Raw genomic sequence first — 19,456 nt, forward strand, 5'->3', positions numbered from 1 at the left:
GTGCTCTTTTAAGCCTATACCTGTGTGATTTCCATAGTTCTCTGCCCACATACCTCACTGTATTGTAGGTGGAACTCCCATCAGCATACCTCACCTTCAAGTTCCAGAGTTTATTGGCAGTAATATCTTAGTCTCAACTTTACATCCCCTGTGCCCTCTACAGTAGGGGTTGCTTAAATGTTTGTCGAATAAATATTTGAGTGAATGAGCAAATACAAGACCTGTTACTTCAACGCATGTATAAAGCGTCATAGAATGACAGGATGGAAATATTTAAAAATTGGTTACTGTCCATTTTGATGTGACCTCTATTCTCACAAATGCCCTGAAACGATTAAGGCAGTCTAATTTCAGGTGTTTCTTAAGCTTGATGATATTGGGACAAGAGATGCAGAGAAGGTCATTTGATCCACCCACTCCTCAGAGTTACTGATACCTGATATTTAATACGAGACCTATTCTGTATAGTTAAAAAACTTCAATAAAGGTAACACCAGTTTGAATGAGTTTTCAGTATCAGTGAACATGTTATGAATCTTTTTCTGGATAGAAACCTACAATCATTAGGTAAGGAATTTAGGGTAAAGGGAAGAGAGCTGTAAAGTAGGCAGTCAGCCTGCAGAATTGCAGATAAACTTCCTAAATTTGACATGTTTAGTTGAGGTCTGGCCCTGTTTGGACTATCAGTATGCAGAGAAAGAGGTGCTGTGAACTATACCTGACCTCCTACCTTCAGAATAGCTATACGTTCTTTATTTTAGATGATATGTCTAGTGATCATGGTTACTACCTTTTTAAAGGCAAGATTATTTTTTCCTTAGGAATTTGCAAACAATTCTGGATGATGAAGGTGATAACTTTGAAGAAGTATTTTACATCCATTTTAATGTGAGTAACAATAAAAGCAATTAACAGATTAATTTTAATCTGATTAATCCTCAACATATTTAACCAAACATGTCAACTTTTACTTAAAAAACCTGAATTAGTGAGAAAGGTATTGTTCTTCATCATGATCTGGGTGCATCAGTTAGATTTTACTATATAACAGCCAAGCCTAAAACCTAGTGGCCTAAACAACAAATACAATTTTGTGGGTTTCCAAACTGGGCCAACATAAGTGGGTTGGATGTTCTACAGTGGTGTCATTCACATGCCTAGTAGCTGGCAGAGGCTGGTTGGGTTAAAGAGTATCAACTGGAACAGCTTGTCTCGGTTGCCTGTGGTCTCTCATTTCCAGTAAGCTAGCTGAGGCTTTTGAAGCAAGACTGCAGTCTATTCTTCACATGGTGGCCTTAGGGTTACAGAGAGGAAGAGACAGCAAGCTCCAGCACACAAGCTTCTGCTTCTGTTAGGTCCCATTGGCTAAAGTACTTCACATTGCCACACCCAGATTCAGTGGCTGAAGAGAGAGCCTCCCTGCTTGATTGGAAGTGTTGCAAGTCACTAGGCAAAAGGGCAGGAGAACCAGGATGGGAAGAATTTGTGACCATTTTTGTAAATCTACCATACTGGGTCTACACAGTATGAAGTGAATACTGAGATATGGCAGTTTTCCAATTAATTTGTTTAATATAATCAGTTACAATAAGAGAACTCAAGCTTTGAAAAAATTCATTTTTATTCAGTATGATAGGGTATAATTTTTTGTTTGTATATTCCTTGCTATCTTTTGTGACAAAAATATACATTTTTAAAAATTCTTTAGAAAAGTTAGCATGATCCAAAGTGTTTTTGTTGATGATAGATTGTTCAAAATTATGTTGGAGATATTATCTGAGTTCATTTGTGGTTACAGGTACACTGGGACAGAAATGACACCGACTTAATTCCTAATGGAAGTAACATAATTGTCAACCAGACTAACAAGTAGGTACAAATAAATGAAATATTTGGTTTGTATATATACTATTTTTATTTCACTGAGCTCTAAAAATTCCTTTTAGCTCTTGTAATTTTTCATTCTCATTAATCATTTTTCACTAAGGCAGAGAATTTGGTGTGTGTTGTATGTGTTTTTATATATATATCATGGAGTTTACATTGTGGTAAAGAATGGAAATGGCTTTCTCAGAGAGACCTTTCCTTTTCTTCCTGTCCAAAATTATAACACCAACATCTGTCCCTCTTCATCCATTCACTCTGCTTTACTTTTTCTTTTCATATCACACGTCACCTACCCTTAGAGTTTATTTGCTTATTTATTTCTCATTTTTTTTCCCCATGATAGTGAATGTGTTAGGAGCTTGGTCTGTATTCTTCACCACTGTATATTCAGTACCTAGAGTAGTCTACAGTGGTGCCTGGTACCATTGCAGGCACATAGTAAGTATTTGTTGAAAACGTTTCTATGGTATTTTGACTTCCCAATATCTTAATAGAATGCCATTTAAAGCCATGAAGTTTGGGATTATAGAACCTCCCCTTGATAGTTGGTCAAAGTAGCAAAGAGATCACTAGGAAGCATGCTGGCCTACATCACATCTTTTTCCATGATTTCCTAATCTTTTTTAAAAACTTTGTATTGAAGTGTAATCTATAAAACAGAAAATTGCACAAATCATAAATGCACAGTTTAGTGAATTTCACAAAGCAAACATGCCTTTGTAATTACTAGCCAGGTCAAGAAATAGAACATTTCCATCTGTATAGTTGTATATTGTATGAATACGTCACAGTTTATATATCTGTAGTATTTCAAGTTTTGTACTATTATGCATAATGCTATGGTGAACATTCTTGTACATGTGTTTTGTTTATGTGCAGGCATTTCTGTTGGTATGTAACTGGGAGAAGTGCTCAGTGCCTTGTGGTTGCCCCTTGCCCCATGCGGAGCAGGATCAACCCTCCTACCTGAAATTCATTTGGATATTGATTTGGATGATGCCATATGTATGCCAGAGAGTTTGAAAATGTGGAGTACATAATGGGGTCTTCTGGGGAGAGCTGGACAGTCATCCAAGTTGGTCTGTTTGGCTTAAGTGAAGAGAGAGGCAGGTGGCTTTAGTTTTTATGGTGGTTCAGGCATGGGGCCGGGGTCAGGGTTCCCATGCAACCCAGAGCATGCGTGAGGAAGTTTAAGCCATACAACCATCAGTGGGTGCCCAGGGAGCAATCCTGTGTTGTGCAGATGTGGAGGCAAAAGAGGAAAAAGGATCAGGAGTGGGACTTGAAAGCTGTCAATACGCAAACAAAAAATGGAGGCAGACTTTCATCAGTAGGGTATGACAGTTCTAATTGCTCTGTATCCACTCTAATACTTAGTATTACTAGTCTTTTTTAAATTAGCCATTCTGGTGGGTATATAGTAGTATTTCATTATGGTTTTAATTTGCATTTCTCTGATTACTAATGCTAAGCACTTTATATGCATATTGGCTGTTTGAATATCCTCTTTTCAGAAATAATTATTCCTCATCTTTAGTCTATTTTTCTGTTGCTTTTTTTTTTCTTGTCAGTTTATGGGAGTTTTAGATGCAAGTATTTTGTTATATGTACTGCAAATATCTTCTTATATACTGTAGCTTGTCTTTTCACTTTTTAAATGTGTCTTTTGAATAACCAAAATTTGTAATTGTAATGTAGTCCACTTTATCAATATTTTCCTTAATGCTTAGTGTTTTTCTGTTTTCTATTTTCTGAATACTTCCCTATCCTATGGCTATGAATATATTCCCCTATATTTTCTTCTAGAAGCTTATTTTATTTCTCATATTTATATCTACAATCCACTTTAATTGATTTTTTAGTAAGATGCAAGATATGGATCAGGTTTTATTTTTTCATTTAACTGTGATTGTGGCAGGTGTGGTGGCTCACACCTGTAACCCCAGTACTTTGGGAGCTCAGGTGGGTGGATCACAAGGTCAAGAGCTCAAGACTATCCTGGCCAACATGGTGAAACCCCGTCTCTACTAAAAATACAAAACTTAACTGGGCATGGTGGCACACACCTATAGTCTCAGCTACTAGGGAGGCTGAGGCAGGAGAATTGCTTGAACCCGGGAGGTGGAGGTGGCAGTGAGCTGAGATCGTGCCATTGCACTCCACCCCGGTGACCGAGCAAGACTGCATCTCAAAAAAAAAAAAATGTGATTGTATTAAACCTATATAGATCAATTTTGGGAAAGTTGGCCTTTTTTTTTTTTGAGACAGAGTTTCGCTCTTGTTGCTCAAGCTGGAGTGCAGTGGCATGATCTCTGCTCACTGCAGCCTCTGCCTCCCAGGTTCAGGCAATTCTCCTGCCTCAGCCTCCAGAGTAGCTGGGATTACAGGCGCGCATCACTATGTCCAGATAATTTTTTGTATTTGTAGTAGAAATGGGGTTTCACCATGTTAGCCAGGTTGGTCTCGAACTCCTGACCTCAGGTGATTTGCCTGCTTTGGCCTCCCAAAGTGCTGAGATTACAGGCACCAGCCATCGCACCTGGCAACATCTTAAAATAATGAGTCTTTAATCTATGAATATAGAATCTCCATTTGTTTAGCTTGTCTGTAGTCACTCTTGAAAAAATGTTATGTAGTTTTCTATGTAGAGATCTTGCTGCAGTATTCTAAATAGGTTTCTTGGATCATTTATTGTATTTTAATCTTCTAGGTCCTTAAAATTTTTTGTCTGCTTGTTTTTTTTTGTTTGTTTGTTTGTTTTTTTGAGACAGATTCTCACCCTGTCGCCAGGCTGGAGTGCAGTGGTGTAATCTCAGTTCACTGGAACCTCTGCCTCCCCAGTTCAAGCGATTCTTCTGCCTCAGCCTCCCGAGTAGCTCGAACTACGGACAGGAGCCACCACGCCCAGCTAATTTTTCTATTCTTAGTAGAGACAGGGTTTCACCATGCTGGCCAGGATGTTCTCCATCTCTTGACCTCATGATCAGCCCACCTGGGCCTCCCAAAGTGCTGGGATTACAGGCATGAGCCACCACTCCCAGCAGCTTTTCTGCTAGTTACTAGAAGAAGTGTATTAGCATCTATACTATACATGTGGATATGACTGTTTCTTTAAGTTTTGTTAAGTTACTAATTCTTATATGTTGAAGTTGTTTTACTAAGCATGTAACGAATTTTAGAATTTTTTTACCTTCCTGATATATGACCTGGTTGTCATAAAGAAATGTACTTTTCTTTCCTAGTTGTGTTTGTCTGATTTTAGTATAGCTACACCAGATTCATTTTGGTTGGTGTTTGCATAGTATATCTTTTTCCCTTCTTTGACTTTAATCTTTTTATGTTTTCACATTTAAGTTATATATGTTATAAGCAGCATATGATGGGGTTTTTATAAAAATTACATTAGATAATCTCTAAGTAGTAACTATAACAGTCCATGGCACATGGTAAGTACTCAAAAACTGTTAGGTGTTCTAGCTTTTATTTTTAGCCCCTAACTGTTTAGTTCAGGATACTGCATTAAGTGGAAATAACATTTTGTTTTATTATAGGAGAGACTATGTTTCTAAGTATATAGATTACATTTTCAATGACTCTGTAAAGGTGGTTTATGAAGAATTTCGGAGAGGATTTTACAAAATATGTGAAGAGGACATTATCAAATTATTTCATCCTGAAGAACTGAAGGATGTGATTGTTGGAAATACAAATTATGATTGGAAAACATTTGAAAAGGTACATCGTAAAGTCTAAGTTAATTAAATTCAGTTTTTCTTCCTATTTCCTCAGTAGCTTTTCTTTTTGTATTTTCTCTAGAATGCACATTATAAACCAGAATATGACAGTTCACATCCCACCATAGTGATGTTTTGGGAGGCTTTCTATAAATTGACTCTGGAGGAAAAGAAAAAATTCCTTGGTAAGTATTATATCAAGGAATAGATCTGTAATTGTGTTTTTTTAACGGGATAAAAATTTCCTTTATGATAGATACCATTTGCAATAAATGATAGTGTGAGAGATATGCCTAGTCTAATTGAACATCCTCTGTGTCCCAATATCAAAAAACAAATGTTAATATATATAAGCAATGTTTTCTCCTGTGATTTCATCCCTTCTTAATGCTTTTAAAATTTTTGTTTCTTCATCCAAGCTAAAATATCAAGCCTTCTTTCTGTAGCCCTGTCATCATTCACTTACTCACCCTTTGTGGGATTAACTAAGATAGTTTATTTGGCTAATTTTTACTGTTGCTATATTATTAATACTATGTTTGCTATTACTGTACACAAGCTATTTTACTTGTATTTTTAACTCTAGGCTTAATGACTTTCTCATTTTCTATTTCCTTACTTTCGAGAAACATTTATCTTCTATTTTTATTTTTGTAGATAACATGTTTGTTAGAAGATATTCAGACTTAACAGAAGCCCAGCCTACCTTTCTAGTCTTAACTCTTAGAGGAAATTTTTGTTTCAACCAAACAATCCTATTGTCTGAACACTCCTGAGCTCACCTTGCATCTTCCCACCTCCAGGCCTTTCTCTAAGGTTCTTTCTCTTGCCTTGAACCTCACCTACCTCCTTGTTGCCTTTCTAAACGTTTCCATACTTAAAGGTCTGGCATAATTCTGAACTCTTGGAAGTCCCCTCAGTCATCCCACCTGGCTTTCTCTCCCTGTTCTCAAGCACAGCATTGACTGGGCTGTCGTATACCTTACAGCTTTTCTCTTGCTATTATGTGTCTTTTTCTTCACAAGAATCTAATATTCCCAGTCAGACTTTAAGCTGCTTGAGGGCAGTGACTATGTGGCGGACATTGTCCTAATATAATTTCCAATGCACTGTCAAATGTAGGACACTGCACATGGGCTCACAATAGTTTTGTGAATAGATTTTTTTTCTCTGTAATGAGATTTTGATCTCTTTGTAAAACAGATTGCCTTATTTTATTCCTCTTTTTAGTATTTCTTACAGGAACTGACAGAATACAAATGAAAGATTTAAAGAATATGAAAATAACATTTTGCTGTCCTGAAAATTGGAATGAAAGAGACCCTATGAGAGCACTGACGTGTTTCAGTGTTCTCTTCCTCCCTAAGTATTCTACAATGGAAAGGGTAGAAGAAGCACTTCAAGTAGCCATCAACAACAACAGAGGATTTGGCTGACCATCGAGCTTGTCCTTATTTTGTTGTTGTTGTTGTTGTTGTTGTTGTTACTCTGCTTTGTTTTGTTTTAGGCTTTTAACAGCCTGAAGCCATGGTTTTTTGTTTCTGTCTCTAGTGATATATGGGAAGGAGAGATGAAAAAGAGGCTTTACTTGCCTAACCAGAAACAGAAACTAAGAACCCATGACTGTACTCTCTTCCTTGGACACCCCTGTGCCTACATCATATTCCTTACCTCTTTTGGGAAATATTTTTCAAAAATAAAATAATTCAAAAATTAACATAAAAGTGTTATTCACTACTCAATGTGTTTACCAGCTCTTTTGGAATTACTATCATTGCATGTAAGCTGTATCAATTATAATATAGATTAAGCTGTCTCTCTCACACAGATGTTTACATGACTTGGCCTGAAGAGAGACCCTTTAGCTTAGAAGTATTTTTTTGAAGTTGTAATTATCTACCTAATATCTATTCTCCCCTTCTTTTGGTACAGATTCCCTATATGATAGTGGTATTGTGCTCAGTCTTTTAAAATCATACATTTCTGAGCCTCTCTTCAAGGGACAGGTGGCAATGGTGAAAGTCACTAGGAGAAACTTCTGAGGAAGTTTTTTTATTTAAATGGCTGTTATGCTTTTAATGGAGTTAGGTACAAAATTCATACATGCAAAAGAATGTTTTATGTGCTCATTAACATAGTGATTTATGTAAATTACATTTTGATAACATAAAATATAGCGTGTTAGGCCCCAGAAAGAAACTACAAAGTTAGCTTCAACTGAAGATACTGGAAAGGCTCTTAAGTTGTTTTTACCCATCACCTTATTATTGTAATAGTTCTAAATGATATCTGGGTGGAGCGTAAAGAATAATACAAAGCTCTTTTCAGCTGTGATTCAAAGAACTTTAGTGAAGCTATATGACAATGACATTGTGGGACCATGACATTTTCCCAAAAGTATTTCCAATACCGTAGGCAGTTTAAAAGCTTCATAGTTTCAAAGTCTGGAAAGTGGTAAAGATATCTTAAGAGAATTTTAAAACATAAACCCCATTTCTCTCCTGCAGACTTTTTAAAGCATGGACATGAGTTTGAGGATACTGAGAAAGTATCAGTAGTTTTCATAAAACTTCAATGAAAACCCCAAGGTACCAGTGTTGAAAGCAGCCTGATAACTAAAATGTCACTGCATTGTACTTTCGGAGGTACAGGTATGCTGTGCTTGCAGTGAGAGGACAACTTTTATCACTAGTTAAAAACACCAGGGATCAAGCTCAGCTTCCATTTACAGAGGATGCACCAATAATCCCTAGGATAGTGAGTGGTTCAAGTACCATACTACATTTCCAACATGTCTTGCCTGTTTGCTCTTAGTCGGCACTGGGGCACTGTTAAACCCTATATAGATCTATAGAATATTTTGCAAGAGTCTACTAAAACTACCTTGAAAATGGTCTTAATACAGAGCCCTTCTAAAAGAGCTCACTGGATACTCTAATAACATTTAGAGCAGGGGTATCCAATCTTTTTGCTTCCCTGGGCCACATGGGAAGAAGAACTGTCTTGGGCCACACATAAAATACACTAATAATAGTTAATGAGATAAAAAAAAAAATCGCAAAAAAAAATCTCATGATGTTTTAAGAAAATTTACAAATTTGTGTTGGGCTGAATTCAAAGCCATCCTGGGGCCTGTGGGCTGTGGGTAGGACAAGCTTGATTTAGAAAAAGGAATAAAGACAAAATTTGTAGTAGGTCAGCTTCTTTCAAGTGAAGAAAAATACTATAAAATTAACATGTAGGCTAAAATGTTTGGTAATTAATGTCAAAAATTACCAAGATTATTTGTACATGTTTTGGTAATCACTACTGGCAAGATTTTTTTGTGTGTAAAATACGTATTAATAGAAGAGAAAAATTGTTTGAGCCCCTAATAAAAGAAAACCCACAGCAAGAGAAGCAGCTAAAGGGCAATTAAAAGTTAGGGAAGTTTACTAGCTTTAGAATACAATACACTTCAATTACAGAAATACTTCCTTTTTAAAACTACAGTGTTTTAATGTACTTTTAGTAATAACCCAATTTAAGGAGCCTGAGAGGCTTGTGAAAAGCTCCAACAAGGTGCTACATTTCTAGTGTGGGAGTGAATTAATACTTCTGTAAAAAGGAAGGAACTGAATCACCTCAGCATCAAATAGCATTTTTCTTTTAAATAGTAACTCATAATAATCTGATGACTTATTTTGCTTCACTAGTTCAAAATTAGGCAGGAAAGGGACTAAGCTAATTGATCAGACCCAGAAACGCGATGATTTGGCAAGCTGCAGTCACTCAGTTCATGGATATGTGATAATCTGCAGAACAGCTGCTGAACTCTTGTCTGTCCTTCACATCTGTAGAGGAGTTTGATAGAACTACTTCTCTTTATCGACTTTAAGCTTCAGACAGGCAAAGAGATCACAAACTGCAGGGTAGCTATCATGGTCTTGGAGGAAGTTGCGTTCCTCCTGTAGGGGTGGATTAAGTAATACTTCCTAGGCCCTTCTGAAGTAGCCACTTGTCTTCTCCAGAGGATCACTGGCTGAGGGTACCCATCTTTCCTGGCAGGACCTAGTCACCTGTATTAAAGGGACATCAGGAAGGGACTGTGGGGCTTTTAAGCTTTTTGTTGGCCAGCCCTGTCCTCAGTACTAGGCACTTCCTTGGGACTTCCTTCCTTATATGGGGGCCCGATGAGCCACTCTGACAAGGGACTGTTGTTTATGACTTGGAAGGAATTAGCAATTCTAGAAGGAGCCATTGCCTTTGGTACCTTAGCTTGTTCTTTTCTGGAAGGACAGGGCCACATATTCAGGGAATCTTGATGCTTCTCAGGCTCAGATTTGGGTTCCATAGGCATCCCATTTTTTTGTCCATCTTTCTTTAGAAGCCACTTACACAGAGCTTCCTTCTCAATTATCAAACACACACACTGCAAAGCTTGTGCAGGGCTCATTGGCTCTGCATGTGTCTTCTATTTTACATGGATCCTGATGGTTCTGGACAAGTCAATCCTCAGAAACAATGCTGAGGGTAGACAGTTTCTTGGCCTCCAAGTAGTCATTGAGGCACTTCACATTGCCCAGGTTTTTCAGTCTCCATGCCATTGGACTGTTTGCCCCGACAGTCGGTATAGGAGTTGGTTTTGACAAGCCAATCATGCACATTGTAGGACAGGAACAAGAACTTACTACATTTCTCACTGGTTTCACAACTACCATTCTCAGGCTTCTCCAGCTTATAGGATTCCTGGGGAGTCACCAGCCAGCCAGATAGATCCATCTCATCTTGATCAGAAAGCTCTAGATCTTCCACCTTTTCAATTCAATGGAGAAAGAACTGGTGGTAAAATGGCGTCACTTTGAATAACTTGGTTTTTCAGAAACTTCTTGTTGCTGACTCTTCAGGAGCCAAGTTTTCTAAGCCCATTAGGTTGCCCCAGACATTACTGAAGAAATTTCAGGCTCTGGAAGAAGTTTGACTATTCTCCAAGGTCTGCTTTTGGGTGAGTCAGTCCTGGGGGGTTGTTCCTGGGTATGTTCCTCCACTGGTATGGTTGCTTCCAAGGAGCCATTGGCTGAGAGGGACATCTGTGATGCTAGATGCTGATTTCTGCTCTGGCATTAGGATATAGCCTTTTCTCCATGAAGGGCCTGATATTTGACAAACTAGCACGAGGCATGACGTGCTTAGGAATTTGAATGGTTTTGAGAAACCCCAATGTGGTGATAGTCATGCAGAGCAGTGTGTCTGCTTTGAAAAGCGGGACAGTTGAATCTTCCAACTTAAGGGTCAAACTGTCCAGTCCCTCCAGGCACAAAGACTTGATTGGCTAGATCTTTGTTTTGGGTGCACTTCAGTTAATGAATAAGACCATTGAACTGGCCTAATAACCAATAGAGCAGCTGGGCCTGAAGTGTCTCCTCTTTAAGCTGATAGATGAGGTCTACCTGTTCATACAGTCACCTCATAGTTTCTAAGGCATTCCAGGTGACAGCTTATACAACTGTGAATCTCAGCTCTGACTTTTACAAGTTATCTTTAATTTGCTGTTTGGCCCAGAGAACTCCACCAATAGCAAGCTCCAAGTCCCTCCATGCATCACTACACCTCAAAAGGGGTTCTCTATTACTGGAGCAGCTATTCTGGTCACGTGAGGTGTTTTTTCTGCTCACTGCCCCAGCTCCCAATCCCTCTCCACAGAGACACAGCCCCACACAAAACTCCTGAGGAGGCTTTTTAAACGGAATCTTTTCAACTGACTGGAGTCTTTTTGCTTCCTCTTTTATTCTTCACATAGGACAATTATTACCTACTATTGCTCTGACTTCATGTAAGGAGTCTTGCACAAATCCAAACAATTAAAAAGTCAGGCAATAAAGTCTGATTTTACTGACACTATTATTACACCTCCCACATCCTTCTTGATGTGCCCTGTGTACAGCTCCAGCCTCATCTCCCACTGTTTTGGGTGATTTTGTTACTGTGCAAACATCAGAGTATACTTACACACCATGTTTGTAAGTACACTCTGTGTTGTTTGCACAATGCTACAAACCTGTACAGCATGTCACTATACTGAACACTGTAGGCAGTTGTAACACAATGGTCAATATTTGTGTATCTAAAAATAGAAAGGTACAGTAAAAACATGGTATAAAAGATAAAAAATGGTACCATGAATGGAGCTTGCTGGACTGGAAGTTGTTCTGAGCGAGTCAGTGAGGTAAGTGGTGAGTGAATGTGAAGACTTAGGGTATTATGCCATTGTAGACTTTATAAACACTGTAAACTTAGGCTACATTAATTTATTTTTAAAATAAAGCAATTGCTTTACAACATTGCGACAGCTATGATGCTACTAGATGACAAGAATTTTCAGCTCCTAATATTATAATCTTATGGGACTACCATTGTATATGTGGTCTGTTGTTAACTGAAACATTAAGCAGTCCATGATTCTATTTCAGTTCCCTGAATGGGCCAGTCTCTTTTCTGTGTTTTCACGTATGCTTTTTCTTTTGCCTGGAACCTTCTGCCCATTGCACCACTATCTCTGCCTCTTCCTTACCTCCTCTCTTCAATTCTGCCTCCTCCTCTGTCTTGGTTATTCCTATTCATTTTTCAAGATTCACTTCAGCTGTCATTGCATTTATTCTGGTGGAAGCTACCTACTCTTTCTGCTTCAGAGGGCTCAATTGCCAGTGGTCCCATGAGTTAACTAAAAGTGCCACCTAGTGGCAAATGGAGACAACAACAATCGCCTCCAAATGGAGCATTTCATTAAGAGGGACACAACTTGGAATACTAGACAGGCCTTTCTCCACCACTACACACAGTAGGGAGAATCTACTGTAGCTCTTGGCTCTCCTAGATAGTTTCACATTTCCTACCTAACTTAAAACTCTCACTTGGTCTGGAAGTAGGTATCATCATTTATAGATGCAGTCTCAAGTTCAGAGGGGACTCCTTAATCCCTTTGCAGGATTGGCAGCAAATAAAGAGTAGGTCACAATAGGCAAGTTTTTGCTCCCTCGTGATGGGAATTTCTCATTTAGAGCTGGTGGGAAGGATCTCATTAACAGGGTAAAGATGATTTGTTAGTGATGCAATTGAGGGCACTTAAAAAGAGAATCTTGTTAAGAGTCACTAAGGAAGCAGTAGGTCCCCTGGCATTGTCATGTCAGCAAATTATCGAGGAGGAGAAGTGGGGAAAAATTTCATCAATGTAGGAATAAGTGTTCCTCATGGTGGGCTTACAGGGCAACAAATGGAAGTGGTGGGGTCAAAGCCATGGCGTGCAACATGAGGTACATAATGGGCAGCTTGTGTCCCTATGAACAGACAGGAAGCCAGGATGATTTGCTAGTGATAAGCTTGGGAAAAAACACTAGAAACCTGTTGAATTCCCAATACAGGTGTATTTCATAGGGCCACTATAAGTAGCAGAATGTGGTGGACAAAATTTAGAAGGTGTAAGACCTGCATTCACTTTTGGCCATGCCTCTAACCAGCATTTGACCTCCAGCAAGTGACCTGGAATCACTGAGCCTTAGGCTGGACACTGAGATACTGCTTTTTAAATTTCCTGTAATAACTTCATTGAGATATAATTCACAAAGCATGTAACTCAGTCGTATATGGTATACAACTCAATGGTTTTTAGTATCTTCACAGAATTGTGCAAGCATCACCATAGTCAATTTTTCTGTTTTGGTTTTTTTTTTGAGACAAGGTCTTGCTGTGTTGCCCATTCTGGAGTACAGTGGCATGATCATGGCTCACTACATCCTTGACCTCCTGGGCTGGATCCTCCCACCTCAGCCTCCTGAGTAGCTGGGACCACAGGCGCACACCACAATGAACAGCTAAATTTTTTAATTTTTTTATAGAGACAGGGTCTCCCTATGTTGCTCAGGCTGATCTCAAACTCTGGTCTCAAACTCCTGGGCTCAAGCAATCCTCCCACCTTGGCCTCCCAAAGTGCCACCATAGTCAATTTTAGAATATTTGTATCACCCCAAAGAGAAACCTAGTACCCTTTAGCCACAGCTGCACAATCTCCCCCTCTTCTCCAGCTCTATGCAGCTACCAAGCCACTGTCTGTCTCCAGAGATTTGATTATTACAAACATTTCACGTAAATGAAATCAAACTATATGACCTTTTGTAACTGGCTTTTGTGACTTAGTATAATGTTTGCGAGGTTCATCCATAGTCTAACATATATCAGTATTTTATTACTTTATATTGCTAAATATTATTTCATTATCTTCATATCACATTTTATCTATCCATTTATCAGTTTATGGATGTTTGGGTTGTTTCTACTTTTTGGCTATTCTAAATGATGCTGCTATGAACATTTGCATACAAGCTGTCGTGAGTACTTAAGTTCTCACTTCTCTTGAGTAATATACCTAGGAGTGAAATTGCTGGGTCATGTGGCAACTCTACATTTGACCTTTTGTGGTCTTGCTGTTTTCCAAAGAAGCTGCAATATTTTATATTCTCACCAGCAGTGTATGAAGGCTTAAAAGGTCTTTTAAAACTGCTGATCTATATCATAAGAGTATGGGCGTGGTGGCTCACACCTGTAATCCCAGCATTTTGGGAGGCCAAGGAGGGTGGATCACTTGAGGTCAGGAGTTTGGGACCAGCCTGGTCAACATGGTGAAACACCCTCTCTTCTAAAAATACAAAAATTAGCCAGGTGTGGTGGTGCACCCCTGTAATCCCAGCTACTGGGGAGGCTAAGGGAGGTGAATCACTTGAACCCAGGAGGCAGAGGTTGCAGTGAGCAGAGATCGTGCCACTGCACTCCAGCCTGAGAGACACAGTGAGACTCCATCTCAAAAAACAAAGTGTTGATAAGATATAGAAGCATTACTTTTATACAGCCACATATCAACTGCTCAATTCCCTTTTCGCTCTTGCTGTACTATTGTTCTGCAATCACACCTGTATGTTACAAACCCAATACTTAGTTATAATTATTTTATATAATCTGATGTCTCTTAAACTGAGAAATGAAAGGAGAGCAAGTATATATTATAGCATTCATTACATTAACCTTATTTATCTCTTCTGGTTCTCTTCATGTATTCCTATGAATTCAAGTTACTATCTGGCATCATCTTCGTACAGCAAATACAGCTTTGCTTACCTCAATTTCCTTTGTGATATTAATACTAAATGTGTCACGTTACAGGCTCCTGGAGTGGCCATTGCCCAGCTGAGAGGGAGGAGGATAGAAGTGGTTTGTAGGTCAAATGCCACAAACTTGCTGTTCTTACTGTTTTAGTAGACTTCCTTAAATGTTTCTTCATTTAATGAGCTGTATGCCCTTAGGACAATTTCCAGACTGTTTAAGTGGTTGTATTGTTATATTTTTCACTAGTTAGGCTTGTTTCACTGGCAGATGGGTCCATAAAGTTCTTCACATGGTCTCTAGAAGTATCACTTAATTAGTTCTTTGCAAAAGTATCACTTAATTAGTTCTTTGCAAAGTACCTTCACATATAAAAATGTATTTGATCCTCACAATTTTATGAAACAAGGATAAGGATTTCTAGCCTTGAAAATGAGGCCGAGAATGCTAAGTAACTTGGCTGAAGTTATAAGGCTTATCAGAGCCATGTGCTCACTCAGGAGGTACTTACTGCCTACTCTGTGCTAAACATTAGATTTAAAATGTTCAGCACTTACTGTATAGACAGGAGACAAAAACCAGGCAATTGCAGCACAAGGTTAAGTGCTAGAATAAAGCGTATGGTGCCCTAAGCAAAAAGAAGGGCACTGGTTGGGTGCGGTGGCTCACTCCTGTAATCCCAGTACTTTGAGAGGCTGAGGCGGGTGGATCGCTTGGGCCCAGAGTTGAGACCAGCCTAGACAATATGGTGAAACCCCATCTCTACAAAAAATACAAAAAAATAAAAAAATGAGCCGGGCATGGTGGCATGTGTTCCAGCTACTTGGGAGGCAGAGGTGGGAAAATCGCTTGAACCCAGGAGGTTGAAGCTACAGTGAGCCATGATCATACCATGCCACTGCACTCCAGCCTGGGCAACAGAGTAAAAACCCTGTCTCAAAAAAAAAAGTGGGGGCGGGGGGTCACCTAGTCCAGTCTTGAATAAGAATTAGAAACTAAGCATTTTGATTCCTGTTTTTCTTGTAAATAGAAAGGGCCAAATAGCACAAAATAAAGTGGCACATGGCATGGTAGTTACGAAAAGACTGAATGCAGATGGCTAGTTTATATTTCAGTCCAATTATTAGCTATGTTATCTTGGGTAAGCCACTTAATCTCTCTGTGCTTGTTTCCTTATCTGTAAAATGATGCTAATATTATCTACTCCTTAGGGTAATAAGATTAAGGAAGACACCAGCACTGTCCTCATAATTGTATCTGATATATGTTTGTACTATACAACTAATTGCTAAATAAATTCTATTAATGAGAGGGGGTGGTGTTAAATACTAAACTCTCCCAGGGCATGCCTGTCAGGTAAAACGCTGAACTTGCAAAAGCTGAAATCAAATTGACCTTGAGACGCAGTATCTACTTGTTTTTAAGAATTACTTCATTTTCACTGACTTGGTTACCCAAGTGTGAGATTTAGAGTTAACTGAAAAGAACAACTCTTCAGGAAATAACTGGGAACCTGTAGTCTTCCAGGTTATCTGTATGTTGACATAGAGTAATTGTAAGATGTCTGTACTATATAGTACACTTTGAATTAATTCAACAGAAAACACATCTAACATGTTAGAATCACTGTTTAAGGTTTCTGTTAAAATAAGATTCCAATAAAAATAAAGTTTGTATTCGGTTTTTAGGTTTCTTTGGGTTAACTACTGAAACACTTACACTATACTTCAAAAGTATTGTACCAGTATTGTTCAAAGTTCTGGAAAATCAGGAGCTATTCATGTGTTGATGCTGATGCCCGTAATAGTGTTATTCGGTCTCCTGGGAAAATAAACTGAAATGTGGCTCAAAATATGGCTGTAAGCTCAACAGGGTACAATCTGCTACTTGCAAGTCTTCCCACCCTTACTTTCCTGGGAAATGATTCTATTAAGTACCTCTCTAAACATAGCCTACGTTTAGTGCAGTTTTACAACTTCCCTTAGTATCAATCACACTTCTGTGACCAAACAAATGACTACTACAAACTGGTTTACTTTATCTTTTATGGTAAAGTGTCAACATCTTTATTGCTAATATAAGCATTTAATGTCAAATAAATGAAGGTAATTTTACAAACTCAATTTCTGTAAGTACCTGAAATTTCTATTTGATTATATGGTTTTATATCACACTTGTTCAAATGCATTTGTCTCCCTTAGAGAGAGTATTTCAACATCACTCCTTTAGAATTATTTCAGTCATTCCTAACATGTGACTTTACCAAAGACCTTAAACTTAACAAACAAGCAAAACAAAATTTCAATGACTTTTAGATGAATAGAATAAGAAATAGTCATAACATGACAATTGGGGATGTTCATCTCCAATAAGACACTGTCAAAATGTTTCCTCTGATACAGCAGTTATAAGTCTGAGCCTTCAAAACACAAGGGCAGAGCAAGAGTACAATAAAAGCAGCATGATATACACAAAGCAAAGCCTCTTTCCTGCAAACTTCCATCCAGTTGAGCTTTCAGAGATAGATGCCCAAGAGCTATCATTAATAAATATAGCATATTGACTCTAGTAGCATCAATTATGCCTGAAGAGTTTAATACCCATCCAAGTCCAAAGGTGGAAGAATACATACACTGGTATGGTAATAGGCAAGAGCAGACTGTAAAAGCAAAGGCTGGCTGTGCTAGTGCAGCCCTGTGGGAAGTTTTCTTCTACAGAGGCTGAGTAAAACAGTCCTGCTAAAGAAACCAGCGGAATAAGAACAGTCAACGTAGGAAGAGACAGAAACATTCTTCTCATCCACTTATTACCCTCCACTATGTTTTAAAAGGTATACGGTATTAAGAAAAGTGAGCTGTTGGGTTTTTTAATTTTTTAAATTACAAACTAGCGCTGCTCCAGTTCTTCTTGCTTCTTACTTTGATGCGTCATCCTAGCTGCCTGTGGTATCATATTAGGAATCCCATCAATGATTGGATAAGCTATTCCCAATTCTTCATTAATCAATTCATTTGTTGATGCTTCATATCTGAGGTTGAGAAAAAAAGAACAAAATGGATTGTGAAAAATAAAATGCTTGAAGAGCTTGATTTTCAACAAATACCACCATTTATCCAATTCTCGGTATAGAGTTAGTTAATCCCAGAGTAGTCTTCTTCAATTCTAAAAGCAACAATAGCCAATTCAACCTTTTATCTTAAAAAAATTCTCTTAGAATCTATAATTATTCCCATTTTAGTCAGTTTCTCTCATATTCTTTTTCGCCTTAATTTTGTTTTTATAGTAGTCAAAAAAGACCCCCCTCTTATACAAATATTCCTTCATTACTTTGGTCAACCCTCAAACCATCTCTGTTAATTTACTACTGGAACAAACACTAGAGAAAAATCAACTTTTTCATTTTAGAATAAATGCTAAATAGAGAAACTTAACTAATCCATTAGAAGGAAGTAACTGGAAAAGGTGAGAGGGCAGAAATGAGAAAACACTGGAAAGCAGTGAGTCTGCAGTGAGCTAGTTATAAAGGTAAATCGAATAATTTTGAGGTTTGAGAAAATTGAATGATATGCTTATTATTGGGAAAAAAAGAAATATGAAAAAACTGCTAGCAATCTACCATTCAAAAATAACCACTGATAACATTTCAGTGTTTACTTTATGCGATTTGTAATACTAGTGTTAGTGTTGTTGATACTCAATTCTGGTAGCTTGGAAACTGTAGAGCTGTTTTCCCAAAAACTAGGTTAAAGAGCTTCTACGAAACCTGCTAGTCCACAACTAAGAGCCACTGGGCAGCATACACAGGTGAAATGCTTAAGATTGTCAGGAACCAGTTGTACACGACACTTTCACAAGAATCTGGAGGGTACAACAATACTTTTCATCATCTTGGCTTAAAAACCAGAAGGCTTTGGCCTTGTCCTGAATCGCAGTGGTTCATAAATCTAGTTGTACCTTAGAAATCATTTCGGGGTCGTTTAAGAACACACAAATAAGCAGGGAGTGGGGGCGGCGCCTGTATCCCCCAGCTCCTTAGGAGGCTGAAGCGGAAGTTCTAGGCCAGCCTGGGCAACGTAGGGGGCACCCTGTTTCTTAACAGGAAAAAAAAAAAAAGAGAGAAAATACAAATGTTCAGGTCTCTTCCCTCGGACATTCCAAGTCTACCGGTCTTGGGGGCTGTCGGGGAATCCGCATTTTTAAAACGGTCCCCGGGTGATTGCAATGCGCAGCCAGTGGCGAACCTAAAACGCTTCAAGCCATTCCCGCAGGCTGGCGATGTGTTCGGGCACATGTGGCACGCGGCTCCCCTGGCCTCCGGTCTCCCCGTCCTGCGGGGCCAGAGTCCAGAAAATGGCAGCGAAGAGTACCTGCCAGACCTACAAGGCCCCAGTGGCTGCGAGAGGCCGCGGCCCACCGCTCCCTTTACCCCAACCCAGAAGCTGCGAAGGAAGGGCCCAAACCAGCGAGTCACCTGAGCGGCTTCTTGGAAAGCGGGCACACCAGGAACTCCAGCAGCGCAGGATCGAAGGTACGGGGTGTCTCCTCTGTCCTCTTGTTCTGGTCGGCCGAAGGCCGCAAGCCCGACGCGTGCAGGCACCTACGGGCGACTGCGGACGGCTGCGCGCGTGTTCCCCGCAGGGCTGAAGCTAGACTGCCGCGCGCTCCGCTCAGCATGGTCAAGCAGCCGGAGACCAGGCTTCACGGCG

At 39.1% G+C, this 19,456-nt stretch overlaps 3 protein-coding genes and 1 pseudogene across 3 annotated transcripts in view; 1 reads left to right on the top strand and 3 right to left on the bottom strand.

Annotated features, from left to right (window-relative positions):
- Positions 1-7,350, top strand: part of HERC5 (HECT and RLD domain containing E3 ubiquitin protein ligase 5) — a 56,278-nt gene extending 48,928 nt beyond the window's left edge. Inside the window, exons 19-23 of the mRNA XM_064369137.1 lie at positions 822-888; positions 1,799-1,869; positions 5,439-5,622; positions 5,704-5,806; positions 6,852-7,350. Coding sequence (XP_064225207.1) covers positions 822-888; positions 1,799-1,869; positions 5,439-5,622; positions 5,704-5,806; positions 6,852-7,057 — 631 coding nt within the window. The 3' untranslated portion in view covers positions 7,058-7,350. The remainder of the gene's footprint in view (positions 1-821; positions 889-1,798; positions 1,870-5,438; positions 5,623-5,703; positions 5,807-6,851) is intronic.
- Positions 7,351-9,516: 2,166 nt separating this feature from the next.
- LOC105706979 (nuclear receptor coactivator 4-like) lies at positions 9,517-12,895 on the bottom strand (annotated as a pseudogene).
- Positions 12,896-16,777: 3,882 nt separating this feature from the next.
- On the bottom strand, positions 16,778-17,549 carry PIGY (phosphatidylinositol glycan anchor biosynthesis class Y). The gene has a single exon (XM_064369145.1). It carries the CDS (start codon positions 17,547-17,549, stop codon positions 17,325-17,327), a length of 225 nt encoding a protein of 74 aa, XP_064225215.1. The 3' UTR covers positions 16,778-17,324.
- Positions 17,550-17,633: 84 nt separating this feature from the next.
- PYURF (PIGY upstream open reading frame) lies at positions 17,634-19,456 on the bottom strand. The gene is made up of 2 exons (XM_012437681.3): positions 19,222-19,456; positions 17,634-17,778 (listed from the first exon to the last, which is right to left on the bottom strand). The coding sequence occupies exons 1-2, from the start codon at positions 19,422-19,424 to the stop codon at positions 17,637-17,639; spliced, it is 345 nt and encodes a 114-aa protein (XP_012293104.3). The 5' UTR covers positions 19,425-19,456; the 3' UTR covers positions 17,634-17,636.

The sequence above is a fragment of the Aotus nancymaae genome, unplaced genomic scaffold (genome assembly GCF_030222135.1).
Source record: "Aotus nancymaae isolate 86718 unplaced genomic scaffold, 86718_ANA_hifiasm-v0.15.2.pri h1tg000006l, whole genome shotgun sequence".
Classification (NCBI taxonomy): Eukaryota; Metazoa; Chordata; class Mammalia; order Primates; family Aotidae; genus Aotus; species Aotus nancymaae.